We start from the raw sequence: 14,975 nt of genomic DNA, 5'->3' as shown, positions 1-14,975 counted from the left end.
TTTCAGGTGCTTCCTCTATGATTGTTCCGAGGGGGACACTGAGACTTTCAGTTGCAGACCTTACAATCCTTTCTTTATGATTCCCTTTTTCAGGTCGAAGCCAAGGGTATGGATCTGATGATCCTTGCGAGGGGGACACTGGGATTTTCAGGCGCAGACCTTACAAACTTGGTGAATTTTGCTGCTCTGAAGGCTGCCAAGGATGGGGCAGAAGCTGTTACGATGGATCATGTTGAATACGCCAAGGAGAAGATCATGATGGGCAGCGAGCGTAAAGCGGCAGTGATACCTGATAGCTGCAGGAAGATGAGTGCGTACCACGTGGGAGGGCGGGCCCTTGTTGCTATCCACACAGACACAGATGATGCTCGCCCTATCTACAAGGCTACCATTGTCCCGAGGGGGAACGCACTCGGCATGGTGACCCAGCTGCCAGAGGAAGAAGACGCATATAAACTCTCAAGGAAGAAGATGCTGGCGAAATTGGACATCCTCATGGGAGGCAGGGTGGCTGAGGAGCTTATATTTGGAGAGAGCGAGGTGACCTCCAGCGCCCAGTCTGATCTAACCGAGGCGACTCAGTTGGCGACAGACATGGTCACTAAGTATGGAATGTGCCAGCGCATTGGCCTTGTGTCCTACAGCAGTGACCGTGGGATGAAGACGGCGACCTGGAGCGGGCATACGATAGTCCTGGCCGATGAGGAGGTGAAAGAATTACTGGGTAAAGCTTACAAGAATGCGAAAAAGATTGTGACGGTGCACAGTAAGGAGCTTCATGTGCTAGCCGATGCCCTCCTTTTTCATGGAACTCTCACTGGAGACCAGATCGAGCAGCTAGTATCGCCAAGTAAAGATAAATGATTTTTTTAACAATAGTTGGCATAATCAGGACTTCAGGAGGCATCCTCTTCCTCCTAATCAGGAGGAATTTTCTTCTTGTTTTGATTCTTTAGTTGCATGCACATAAGAAATGTAAAAAAAGATGTACGATCTTAATTTCTGTGATTTTGGTTTTGCCAAGTCTGTATAGTCGAAGGGAATGCATTGAGTTTTGTTATTGTGTGTTGAAATTTCAATCACTAGACTCCTGCTCTGGATCTCAAACATGATATGGTACCCAAGATTTGTATCAGAAGTGAGATTTCTGTCATGAATAGTGTTTCTGGATCAAAGTTTTGTTTGAATTCGGCGATCGAAATATTCTTCCCGGGTAACGAATGAAAGCTTTGGTTCAATTGCTTGGGGTTAATGCAAGCTGATTTAAGGAGAAAATATTTCCTTTTGATTATGTAGTTCAATGCACAAAAAAGTAACCTGGATTTGTATGGCTGTTGTCTATCAAGTCTAAAGAGAATGCAATGTGTTTTGCATCTTTGTGTTGTATATCAGCTTACAGAAATAGGGTACCCAAAAAAGTGTTAGGACAGGAGATAGAAGGTTTTATGGCACCAGAAATTTTTATGCCATAGTAGATGATATAAAACTGGTGCCCTAAAACTTTCAAACATGATCATTTTTTAAACACTATGAAATGTTCAAACTTAACCATGAGTTCAAACTTTAAACACGAAAAATAACAATACTAAGGGCGAGTTCTTTTGGCAGCTAAAAAAATAAGCGGCCTCCTCCCCATTTTATCTCATAAACCGTCTTTGTTATTCATTGGGGCTTCTAAACTAGTTATGGTATAACTAATTTAGAAGTCTCAACAAATTTGAGGAGCGGCTTAATTTTTAAGCTGGGCAGAAGCAACTTATTTTTTAAGCCACCCAAAAGAACTGGCCATAAGATAGACAAAGTACTCGTTAATCATCATCACTACTCTCAAGCTCGAGGGGTCTGCCTCGTCCTCCTTCTTGATCTCTCTCGCATTCTTGCGCTCCCCCCCGGTAGAATTCCCGCTCCGCCGCCACAAGGCATGGATTGGCCTTGGCGAACCTCGCCACAGCCGCCACATCACTCTCATGAGTGGTGCACTGCTCCACGACTAGGAGGTTTTTCTTCTCTTTGCGGGACATAAACCGCACATTGGGAGCGATGAACTCCTCCTCCTTGATGCTCGAAAACATCAGGAAGTTGAGCTCGGACCTCAACTGGCGGAAACTCCAAGCCACGTGGTTGTACACACGTGCGACGAGCTCCAACGCGGCTTAGGTGCCGAGCCACATCCGTCGCACGCCACATGAGATTTCGATGGCGTAGCGGCCGGAGTACTGAAGCATGTGCTGCTCAGTGCTCACGGGCTGGCGGCGTGGCGAAAGCTTGTGCTGCTTGCGGGACGGCGGCATGGCGGAAGCTTGTGCTATTCGTGGGCCGGCAGCGCGGGGGCATCATCGGCTCGGTTATCAATGTGGGAAGATGAATGGGGCATGGTGATCGAATTGGACGGCGGTGGGAGTGACGACCGTGTTGCAGACGGACGGTGGGAGTTGCGGCGAGAGAGGCCGAAGCAGGATCTCGATGGCGCGGTGGTGGACGGAATAGGCAGCAACGCTGGTTGAGCTTTGGATTGTTGAGCTTTGGCTTGTGCAGAGTCCCCGGTACTAAGTGTATCCTGGAGTTCCACGAGTGGAAGCAGGTTGAGCCTAAGGGAAAGCCGCTTACGCAGGTCTGGTTGCGGTTTAGAGGGGCTCCATCTAAGCCTTTGCAGGATGCTCGAGTGGTGGCTAGTATGGGCATCTTGGTTGGGAAGATAGAAAAAGTGGATATGGCTTTCACACGTGCCCATGGGGTGGCCCGGCTTTTAGTGAGTGTTCTGGATATTGAGTTCGTGCCTGATAAGGTCAACTGGACCTATAGGGAGAGGTGTTCCCGCTAGAGATCGAGTTTGAGGACACTGATTTATTTGCTGATGCGGTTAATGGTAACGATGTTGACATGCACGACAGTGATGGAAATGCGGGGGCCAAGGGGGCACCGTTAGATGAGCCCACGCGAGAGGGGTCTCACGGTTCTCACCCAGCTACTCAGTTGCCTGGGGATGGGATCGGGGTTGAGCCCACAGCATCACCAGCGGTGCCCATGACTACTCTGCGTTTTGGGTCCTTTGAGCCAGCCTCGGCACCTCCCAGACTATGGAGTGACCGGGTAGATTCTGATGATTATCTTGAGCACACGCTCCCTCCGTTGGAGTTCGAGGGGGATGCTGGATTGTGTGCTGGACGGTCGGCAAGGACATTAGTTGGAGCTACGGAGAGGAGGCCGGAGGGTGCTTCTCTTGTCCTGGCGCCTCACGTGGACGCGACTCCGGTGTCGGCGACTACGGGCGAGATGGGTCGTGGGGGAGGGGGTTCGGGGCAGGTGGCCTCGCCTTCTCCCATTCGCATCCCGATCTCGGTGGCGTCGGTGACGCCGGCCTCGAGGGGGTCGGCCGGTGCTGGGAGAGGGAGCCCGAGGCAGGCGGCCTCGGCTCCTGCTACTCCGGTGGTGGCGGTAACCACTGCGGCAGCAGCTGCGTTGGGGGGTGCTGGGGCAGGAGGCCCTGGCTCCTCCTTCTTCCCCGACGGTCAGGAGGACTGCTTCTCCTTCGCCGATGGCTCATCCGTCTAAGCTGGCGGGTGGGGTGGGAGGAGGGCGCGGGCAGGCAGTCCCCGTCATCCCCTCTTCGCTCATACCCATGGCTGGGGTCCCTGGTGTGGGGCACCCATCTGAGGGGCTTGGGAGCCCGCAGACGCCTTCTCTAGTAACCTCGGTAGACCCTTTGAGGGACTCTGTGCCAGGTTTTACTAGGGAGGAGGTTGTCGCGTTTGGCGGGATCCAGGACCCTATCTCCGAGGGGAGACGGATGAGTGCTCGCATCCTCGACATCCCGGAGGTGGATGATATGCAGCAGCGGTGCGCTATGAGGGCGGCCAAGCTTCAGGAGGCTGCATTATCTTCTGGTATGTCCGTCAACTTATCTAATTCCTTATTGCATTTTTCTAATGAGGAGATTATAAATAATGCAAACCAATTAGGAGTTTCACTAGGTGCTACGGATAGTGAGATTACCAATTCGGTAAATGATCTATTAGATTTGGAGGCGGAACGTGTCTTAGAGACTATTCGTAATCTTGCAGCAGTTAAACCAATGAATGATGATGAGATTGATGCGTTAGGGGTTAGAGTGCTCGATAATTTGTGTGCGGATCTAGCAGCCCCCAATCATGACTCTGAGGAAGATGATGTACCTCTGGAGAATGATGCTAGTAATATATGTGAACCTGGTTATGAGGACCGGGCGACAGAGCCTAGTAAACCTAAGCGTCAGTGGAAAAGGAAGATCTATCCTGATTCCGCAGTTCGTAGGAGTGCTAGGATTCGAACCACTAAAACATTCCATGATGAAATATGAGAGGAATTTTTTGGAATAGCAGAGGTCTGAAGGACTTGGCTAAAAGAAGATTCCTAGCTGAGGCAGCTTTAGAGCAGAGGTTAGATTTTGTTGCTCTATCGGAGACGGGTAGAGATAACTTTGCGCCCCAGTTTCTTTCTTTTCTTGTGGGTGGTATTGATTTCGATTGGCATTGCCTCCCTCCGCGAGGAAGATCGGGTGGTATCTTACTAGGTGTGAGATGCGATTCGCTTGAAGTCCGAAGTGTAGTGATGGGCGACTTCACGGTGAAGTTTCGAGTCAGGTCTAGGATAGATGGTTTTAACTGGGCTTTGGTGGCGGTTTATGGTGCCGCACAGCCCGAGCTTAAAGCGGAGTTTCTGGCGGACCTTGTTCGAATCTGTGGGTCAGAACAGCTTCCAATTTTAGTTGGAGGTGATTTCAATATCATCAGGAGAAGAGAGGAGAAGAACAATGATAACTTTGACGGCAGATGGTCGTTTATGTTCAATACCATTATTGAAAGTTTGGATCTGAGAGAGATAGAGCTTTCTGGTAGAAAGTTTACCTGGGCTAATGCTCTGCCAAACCCTACCTATGAAAAACTTGATTGAGTTCTTGCGAGCGTGGAGTGGGAACAAAAGTTCCCTCTGGTTATGGTGCAAGCTCTTTCGAGGGGAATATCTGATCACACCCCATTGTTCGTGGACTCAGGGGAGCCGAACCACGTGGGTAACAAGAACACCTTCTCTTTCGAGATGTCATGGTTTGAACGTGAGGGGTTCGTGGACTTGATCGCCAGGGAATGGGATAGAGGTGTAGGAGGCAAGAATGCGATAGAGCGTTGGCAGAATAAGATTAGGCATTTGAGAAGTTTCTTATGGGGTTGGGCTAAGCACCTCAGTGGTGTGTATAAGATTGAAAAGGATAGACTCCTTACTCTTATACAGGCCCTGGACATACAGGCCGAATCCACTATTTTATCGCCAGCTGAGCTTCAGGTTAAAAATGAGGCAGAGAAGAGGTTGAAAGAACTGCTCCGCGAAGAAGAATTGAAGTGGGCTTTGCGTGCTAAAGTCCGCAAAGTGGTCCAAGGGGACGCGAATACTCAATTCTTCCATTTGATAGCTAATGGCAAGCACAGAAAGAAGTGTATCTTTCAGCTTGAGCAAGACGAGGGCACTATTTTAGGTCAGGATAACCTAAAAACATATATTACCGACTATTATAAGCAGTTATTTGGACCTCCGGAAGATAATTGTGTGTCCCTCGATGAGTCCAGGACTGAGGATGTGCCCCAGCTATCGGCTGACGATAATGATATTCTGGTTGCCCTGTTCTCGAAGAAGGAGGTGTTTGATGCTATTGCACAGATGAAAAACAATAAGGCTCCCGGACCGGATGGATTCCCGGCAGAGTTCTATAAAAAGTGCTGGCACATTATTAAGGGGGATTTACTACCTATGTTCCATGATCTATTCTCTGGACAACTTCAATTATTTCACTTGAATTTTGGGACTATCACACTGCTTCCCAAGAAAATGGATGCTGTGAGAATTGAGCAATTCAGGCCGATCTGTCTCCTCAATGTTAGTTTCAAAATTTTCACCAAGGTCGGGACTAACACGCTCACACAGATTGTGCATTCTGTGGTGTAACAGTCCCAAACTGCTTTCATGCTGGACAGAAATATCCTTGAAGGGGTGGTCGTCCTGCATGAAACACTCCAAATCCATTCCCTAAAATTAGATGGAGTAATTTTTAAGGTGGATTTCAAGAAAGCGTACGATAAGGTCAAATGGCCATTCCTCCAACAGTCATTGTGTATGAATGGTTTTGATGAAGCCTGGCGCCGACAGGTTGAATCATTTACGCAAAAAGGTAGTGTGGGAATTAAAGTTAATGATGACATAGGTCATTACTTCCAGACACATAAAGGCCTAAGACAAGGAGATCCGATGTCCCCTATACTGTTTAACATTGTGGTGGATATGTTAGCAATTTTGATAGGAAGGGCTAAGGAAAATGGTCAAGTAGGTGGATTGGTACCTCATCTTATTGATGGAGGTGTATCCATCCTTCAGTATGCTGATGATACAATCATCTTTATGGAGCATGACTTGGCCAAGGTGAGAAATATGAAGCTTGTGTTATGCCTATTTGAACAATTGACCGGGTTAAAGATTAACTTTCATAAGAGCGAGCTGTTCTGTTTTGGTAGGGCCAAAGACGAACAGGATGCTTATAGGCAATTGTTTGGGTGTGAGTTGGGAGAGTTACCCTTCTCTTACCTGGGGATTCCAATCCACCATCGTAGGCTGACAAACAGAGAGTGGAAGTGCATCGAGGACCGATTTGAGAAGAAAATGAGTTGCTGGAAGGGTAAGCTCATGTCATACGGAGGCCGATTAATCCTGATTAATTCGGTGCTCACGAGTATGCCAATGTTTCTCCTATCGTTCTTTGAGGTCCCAGTTGGTGTTAGGAAGAGATTGGACTTCTATCGATCGCGTTTCTTTTGGCAGGGTGATGAGCTTAAAAGAAAATATCGGCTTGCAAAATGGGATATCATCTGTAGACCGAAAGACTAAGGGGGTCTAGGTATTGAGAATCTAGAAGTTAAGAATAAATGCCTTCTTAGCAAGTGGCTATGGAAGCTCTCATCGGAGAATGATGCTATGTGGGCTCAAATCCTTCGCAGCAAGTACCTCCAGACAAAAAATTTGTCCCAGGTTACAGTCAGGCCGACCGATTCACCTTTCTGGAAAGGCCCGATGAAAGTCAAACAGTCCTTGTTTAATAGGACGAAGTTTGTTATTGGAAACGGCACGAGTACACGTTTCTGGGAGGATACTTGGCTCGGCGAGACACCCTTGGCCATCCAATATTCGTCTTTATACCGCATTGTTCAACGACGTGAGGTGTTCGTCGCATCGGTCTTTCAATCTACCCCCCTTAATATTCAGTTCCGACGAACGCTAGCGGGCAATCGTTGGGAAGAATGGCTCCCTCTAGTTAGGAGACTGATGGAGGTCCAGCTTTCACAACAACCCGATGAATTATGCTGGAAATTGACTAAGTCTGGAGTATTCACGGTTAAATCAATGTATATTGATGTTATTAATTCGAACTCCATTCCTACGTCCAAGCATGTTTGGGATGTCAAAATTCCTTTGAAAATAAAAGTGTTTATGTGGTTTGTCCATAAACAAGTTATTTTAACTAAGGACAACTTGATAAAGCGTAATTGGACAGGACCTACTAGGTGTAGTTTCTGCGATCGGGATGAGACTATCAAACACCTCTTTTTTGATTGCCCGTTGGCCAAGGTACTTTGGCAGAAGGTCCACATTGCTTTTAATATCAATCCACCGAATTCTGTTAATGCGTTATTTGGGACATGGCTTAATGGGATTGAGCCTGACTTAGCGAGACATATTCGGGTTGGAGTTTGTGCTTTGCTGTGGACTATCTGGACTTGCAGAAATGATTTGGTTTTTAACAGAATATCATGTATACATTTTTTGCAGGTCATATTCCGAACTACGGCTCTGATCCGTTCGTGGTCGCTACTCACCCAGACGGAGGCCAGGGAGCATTTGGTTACTGGGTCTTTCCGCTGGGAGATGGTAGCTCGGGATATCTTCAACCGGTTTGGATGGCGGTCATGTAATAGGATAGGCAATTAGTTTCCCTATCTAGTTTTAGCCAGCCGGTTGTGGCGTCTTTTCTTGGCTAGTTGGTATTTCTAGCCCTTATTGGCTCTGTGTGAGCTTTCTGTGCTTTTTTATTACTTTTGGAGACATTTGGAACCATGTTGGCACTACTTTATTTGGTTAATAAGATGGCCGTATGCATCTTTCTGATGCAAAGGCTGGGGAATCCCCCCTTTTCAAAAAAAAGGCAGCAATGCTGGTGCGCAAAGGCAGCGGCTGCGGGGGCAGAAAGTTTCCCCTTGTCGGTTGGGCTGTGCATGGTTGCTACAAATATACAACACTTTAGGCCAAAATATGGGGCTGCCCTAAACTTTTGCATCAAGATTGCCGGGGTATTGATCCACGGGCACCTATGGGACCGGCGGGCCGGGTCCCTTTCGGTTTGGCGGGGGCGGAGATCGTGCAAAGAGCAAATCGAGGCGAAGCACGCGAGCGATTTACCCAGGTTCGGGCCGCACGGATGCGTAAAACCCTACTCCTGCTTTGTGGTTTTGTATTGATTTCTAGCTCGGGAGCGCGGAGTGCTACAGTACACACCAGCGGCTAGCAAGACCGAGCGTGAGTGTTCGAACTGGCTAACCCCCCTCTACGTTGCACACGGGCCTCCTTTTATATGCTCAAGGGGCTACCGACAGGTGGCAACGGAGGTAAAGGGCAAAAATGGAAAGGTGCTGTGGTAGGCACAGCTACCTGCTACAGTGTATCATACCTAACCCTGACGGCAGGGGACAAGGGTCTTAAATGCCCGTCTGTGTCGCCTAAACAGTGCGAAAAGGGACCTCCAGGGACGCCACCGTTCGCCATGATGGCGATCTTGTCAGCGCCGCTTGCCACCGCATGCCCCTAGCTGCACAGCCTTCCGCCACGTACGCCTGGAAGGGCCCCAGAGCGACACGTTGGTGGATGTGCTGGAGCGCGGGCGCGGAGAGGTGGCTTGCCGCGGCAAGCGCCTTGCCGCGGTCGTTGTCTTGCCGCGTCCGGGAGCTTGTCGCTCACCGGGTCTTGCCGGAACGCGTGGTGCGCCGCGGCAAGTTCCTTGAAATGCCTTGAGTGGCCTTCCCGGCAAGCTCCTCTTGCCGGGGTCTTGTCTTCTTGACTTGGACACTTTGTTCTTGAATGGCTCCAAAGGAACCACGGAGGATCTTGGCGGTCACCCGGCAAGCCTTGCCGCGGGATGCTGCGACTGCCCGTGCACAAGTTCGGGATACTAGGGTACCCCTACTCTAGTACACCGACAGGAGCCCCCGGGCCTGGGCCATACACGGTGCCGAGCGCTGTTGGGCCAGGCCCAAAACAGGGCACGGGCACGCGCGGCCTAGGTTACGCCGTATCTCACTCCGTATCCACCGCGCCCTCCCCGAACGGCACGCGTTGAATGCGGCGTCGTGGGAGAGGTCGTGGGGGTTTCTTTATTCGGAAATGCGGAACGTCCGCCCCCTCCCCCTTTATAAGCAGGGGAAACATGGGCAGTTGGCCCACTCGCCCGTTGCCATTCCCAATCTCAGAAATCTCCGCCGCTCCCTTGCCTCCCCAAAGCTGAGAGAGAGAGCAGCGCTCCGCCCCCCATCGCCACTAGCACCACCAACGCCGTCGACCTCCTCCACTACTTCCGCCATGGCTCCAAAAGTCGACAAGGGGAAGACCGTGAAGACGACCGAGGCGCAGCGGCTCGCGGCGCTGCGGAAGGAGCGGTCCGTTTTCCCTCCCAAGCTCGGCGCGAAGGAGCTGAGGGAGAACTACTATCTGTTCTGGTCGGCGGAGACGCGCGCGCATCCACGCACAAAGGTTCTCCCCGCCGCCGCTTGGAAGAAGGCTCTGAATGGGTACCCCTTCTTCGCATTGTTCTTCTATTGCGGGCTCTGCCCGCCCTTCTCTGATTTCTTCTGCGACATCATGAACACCTATGGATTCCATCTCCTTGACTTCACCCCCAACGCCGTCCTGACAATGGCAGTTTTCGCACACCTCTGCGAAAACTTTGTCGGAGTCCTTCCCAACGTAGCCCTCTTCTGCCACTTTTTCATACCCCGAGTAGAGAGAGGAGAGCCTCTATCCGGCGGGATTGCCTGGATCTCAAGGCCCGGTAAGAAAGAGACCTATCTGGAGGGAGAATTCCGCGGCAAGTGGGAGGAGTGGAGAGCTGATTGGTGCTGGAATGACGAGGAGAGCCCGCAGCCATTTACCATCCGACGCCGAACCCCAGTAGCACGCGGCAGCGATTGGAGTGACATGGCTCCGGAGGACGCCAGGCTGAAGATTGCCGTCACCAGGATCCTGCGCCTGAGGCTTGCCGGGCTTACTGTTGGTGCTGTTGGCGCAGACTTCCTTCGTCGCCGCATCGCCCCCCTGCAGGAACGGGGGAGGCCCACTTGGGAGTTCAAGAACGCGGCAGACATTATGAGGCTGCGGCCAGGCCTCAATTACAACTTCACAGTCCTGGAGCTCAACGCGATGCTGCAGGAGCTGTTCAAATATGACCCCCAACATCCCGAGGTGTTCAGGTTGCCGGGGGGCGTCGTGCCTTTGTGCAACAATTCCGCGCTCGACCGCATCCGTGCAATGATGCCGGAGTGCGACTCGCACGGGATTGTGCCAACTTGGCAGGAGCCTGCAGACGAGGTCGTGCAGCAATTCTTCGATGACTTGGTGGAAGTGCCAATCCGCCTCGACGAGAAGGACGGCCTCACCCGCGACACCACGGATGCGGAGATGGCGCTCATCGCCGCTAGGCTGGAGGAGGCAGCGGCAGCCGCAGCCGTGGGCGAGTTCGGGTTCACTGTGGAGGAGGCCGATGCAGCAGAAGCGGCAAGCCGTGCCGAGCGAGGGGAGCCTGCCGGCAAGAAGGGGCTTGCCGGGCAAGACACCGAGCCGAGCGAGCCCGCCAAGGACACGAGCGGCTCGTTGCAAATCGACTCTTCTTCCACCTCGTCTTCAGACAGCCCACCAGAAGCAGAGCCTCCATCCCCACCAAGAAGGCGTCTCCGCAAGGTTGGTGATGTGGCGGAGCGGCAAGCGGGCCAACAGTCGCCACGCTGCGTGACACGCTCGACCACGGCAAACACCGTTGCCGTGGGAGCGCCTCATGCTACGACGACAACTGGAGCAGAGTCTAGCCGGACCACCGCTTCAGTCCCTGCCGCTACTCACGCCGCGCCAACAGCCGGAGCGGGGTCATCTCAGACCGCCGCCACTGCTCCTGCCAAGCGGCCAAGGGAAGCTTCTCCTCCGCCTCCTCGCGCCGGGCGCGCGCCAGGCTTCGACTTCTCCGCGTTAAGCTCCGGCGAGGAAGAAGAAGAAGAGTAAGCTTCTCTTGTTGTACTTGCATTTCTTCAACTCTTGCTGTTGGTCTTGTTTCTCACTTGCTTTTCCCTGAATCTGTTCCTCTTTAGGACTCTGGCCCAGAGAGCGGCAAAGAGAGCTAAGGCCCCGGTGATCATCATCGAGGACGAGCCCACTGCGACAACAGGTGGCGCGCCCGAGACAACCTTGCCGGAGCCGGCGACTTTCCTCCATGGCAGCCCCCAGCGTAAGTGTGTGAATTATTTTCCGCGGCGAGGCGCGCATGGGTACTTGTCTTTGCTGATATCTGCTTGTTGACTTGTGTAGGAGCCGAGCAGCCCCACCAGGAGCCAAGGGAGAATCCCCCGACAAGGGAGAATTCTCCGGCAAGGGAAGGCTTCCCGGTGAGGGAGAAGTCTCCGGCAAGGGAGGGTTCTCCGGCGAGGGACAGCGCCAGCGGCCCCCCGACGACGGAGACCACGACCGCAGAGCCTGGTGCAGGTACTCCCCTTGCTTCAAAACTTCTCTTGGATCCTTCTTTTCTTGATCTTTATGGGTTTCTGCTGGATTCTGTTTGACTCTTCTCCCCTTTTCCGGCCGTCAGATCCATCCGCTGCGGAGCAGATGGAGACAGAGGTCGCCGCCGACGAAGCAGCCGGTGCTGGAGACGCCACCGGCACAGAGGCCGCCAAGGCTGACGCCGCAGCAACTGGCGAGGAATCTGGCGATCGTACTGACGGCCCAGAGGCCGCAGGAGCGCCAGGCGCTACGCCGACCGCCGACCCATCCGCCGAAGCCGCAGCGCCAAGTTCCAAGGAGCCCCAGCCGGGCGTTTATTTGAAGGCCGGCGACGACGTCTTCATCAATCTTCCTTGGGCATCAAGCTCCAGAGCGCCGGTCGAGGGGGAGGTCTTCGACGGAGAAGTTCTCGCCTCCGCGGGGCTGAAGCTGGTCGACGCGCCAAGCAGCAGTAGCAACGAGCCCGAAGAAGAGCGGCTGCTGCGCAGGTTGATGTCGCTCTACCGCGCGCGACAAGCCAAGCTGGAGTCCCGCGAGGCGCTTGTCGCGAAGGCGGGAGCAGACATTGAAAAGCGCGCGGAAGAGCTCGGGGGTTTCCACCGGGAAGCCCTCCGATCCCTGGCGGAGGAGCGGGAGCAGCTCGCTGAAGCGCGGAAGGTCTTTCTCCTCGAGAAGGCTGAAGCCGAAGAGCGCCAGCGACTTGCCGCTGTGAAGCTAGCCGCGGAAGAGGGCGAGCTGTCGCAGCGGAAGGTCAATCTCGACGCCCACGAGGAGGAGCTTGCCTCGCGCGAGGAGAAGCTTGGCGGAGCCCTCAAGCAAGCGGAGGACGCTGCCGCCGCCGCCGAGGCCGCCAAGGAGGAGTTGAAGATGAAGGTGGCGCGGCTGGAGGCCGATCTCTTCGAGAAGGACAAGGAGCTCAGCGTCGCCAAGGCCTCCAACGCGGATCTTGAGTTGAAGCTAACCACTTTGACCAAGACTCTTGACAGCGCCAAGAAGCGGGAGGTGGCCTTGAAGGAGGAAAACAAGGCCGACAAGGCGCTGCTGGAGAGCGCTGCCACCGCCCAGAACACCTTCAGGGAGACTGTGACGCACTGGACGGAGAGTCTGGTGAACGCCGCCACAGATATCGACAAGGAGCTGGCGCAGCTGGGGATGGAAGATCTTGGGTATCCCTCCGACGACAACCTCCAGCCCAGCGCCAAGCTCGTCCTATTCTTCAAGGGCGTGGCGACGGCCCTTCAGCGACTCCGAGAGAGGATCCCCAAGCAACTAGCTGACGAGTCGCGCGAGATCTGCGCAGGAGCCCTCGAGAAAGTGTTGATGAAGGTGGCCTTCCGCAATCCGGGCCTCCGCCTCACCAACATCCTCAGTTCCTTGCCGCCAGAAGCTGATCTGGAGGAGCTCAAGGCCCTTGTCGCACCCATTGTGGACACCTTCAGGGAGACTGTGACGCACTGGACGGAGAGTCTGGTGAACGCCGCCACAGATATCGACAAGGAGCTGGCGCAGCTGGGGATGGAAGATCTTGGGTATCCCTCCGACGACAACCTCCAGCCTAGCGCCAAGCTCGTCCTATTCTTCAAGGGCGTGGCGACGGCCCTTCAAAGACTCCGAGAGAGGATCCCCAAGCAACTAGCTGACGAGTCACGCGAGATCTGCGCAGGAGCCCTCGAGAAAGTGTTGATGAAGGTGGCCTTCCGCAATCCGGGCCTCCGCCTCACCAACATCCACAGTTCCTTGCCGCCAGAAGCTGATCTGGAGGAGCTCAAGGCCCTTGTCGCACCCATTGTGGACAAGGTGAGCGGGATCAAGCGGGTCGAAGGCGATCGCGTAGATTAGGCCGCTCATTTCTTCTTTTCTTGTCGCTGCCCATCATGTCATGAAAACAATCTGTTAGAGCTGCGACAAGCTATCTTTGTAATGTAACTTGATTGTGGGCAATGATTGCAACGTTACTCCCTTTACTTGATTCCTCCCTTTGTATGTTTTTGCCCTACGCTTTTAGGGAACTTGCCGGTGCAGGCACCTGAGCCGCGAGCGCTGAGTGCGGAACGTCAGCAGCCTGCTGGCGGTGCCGCTACCGGCAAGAAACATTGTCGCAACTAGTTGCAGCTCACTTAAGTTGCTGAGCGAACTCGAAACAAAGTAAGGGCGCTAGCGGCTCACTTAAGTTGCTGAGCGGACTCGAAGCAAAGTAAGGGCGCTAGCAGCTCACTTAAGTTGTTGAGCGGACTCAAAACAAAGTAGGGGTGCAACTAGCTATGAGTTGGTTCCTCCGCGCACAGGTTTCCCATACAAAGTGTGGTTGTTCAAGGGAGATAACTTAAAATTTAAAAAATTTGATTGCTCAAACTTTGGCAACTTAGCTTTTCTGTTGTTTGCTTCCCGGCAAGGCGAAACTTTCTTGAACGACGCCTGGCCCATACCATCCATCGTATTCTCCTTTCCCCCCGGCAAACTTGTGGGCGAGGGGAACCTTGCTTTCAAAAGGAAGAAGAGACAATACAGATATGGAGCTTTACGGCTCGTTATTGCTTACCGTGGAGTAGGTGCTGCACAAAGTGTTAGATCATATATGCCAGAAAATAGAAAGCATAAAATTTATAAAATGTGCGGAGCACATGAGCTTTACTTACGCATGGGATCTGCGTCCGGCTTTGTACAAAGGATTACATGCAACAGCGGCAAGACTTGTACAAAAGGTGGTTGCCGGAACAGGTTCCGACAACCGCGCCTTACGGGTAAAACTTACGAAGATGCTCAATGTTCCAGGAGTTGCTCACCGGAATGCCATCTTCGGTCTCAAGGCGGACAGCGCCAGGCCTAGTGACTCGTTTCACCCGGTAAGGGCCTTCCCACTTCAGCGTCAACTTGTTGGAATTCTTGGCGGACTGAACGCGCCGAAGAACAAGGTCGCCTTCCTCGAGACTTCTGGCGTTAACTTTGCGGCTATGGTAGCGGCGCAAAGCTTGCTGGTAGCGAGCAGCTCGCACAGCAGCCTGAAGACGGTCTTCCTCAAGGAGCAGCGCGTCATCTTGTCGCAGCCGCTCTTGCTCGAGCTCATCATAAGCGAGCACTCGAGGTGACTCGTATACGAGTTCCGTGGGGATAACTGCCTCTGCTCCATAGACTAGAGCAAAAGGTGT

At 52.9% G+C, this 14,975-nt stretch overlaps 1 protein-coding gene across 1 annotated transcript in view; it reads left to right on the top strand.

Moving 5' to 3' along the window:
* The window catches only part of LOC125554951 (ATP-dependent zinc metalloprotease FTSH 4, mitochondrial-like), a 39,347-nt gene extending 38,483 nt beyond the window's left edge, over positions 1-864 (top strand). Inside the window, exon 9 of the mRNA XM_048718305.1 lies at positions 94-864. Within this exon, the coding sequence (XP_048574262.1) occupies positions 94-864 (771 nt within the window). The remainder of the gene's footprint in view (positions 1-93) is intronic.
* Positions 865-14,975: the final 14,111 nt, after the last annotated feature.

Source organism: Triticum urartu, chromosome 4 (assembly GCF_003073215.2).
Source record: "Triticum urartu cultivar G1812 chromosome 4, Tu2.1, whole genome shotgun sequence".
NCBI classification, from domain to species: domain Eukaryota; kingdom Viridiplantae; phylum Streptophyta; class Magnoliopsida; order Poales; family Poaceae; genus Triticum; species Triticum urartu.
Note: the sequence above shows the minus strand (reverse complement) of the source record. Positions and strands in the feature narration are given on the sequence as shown.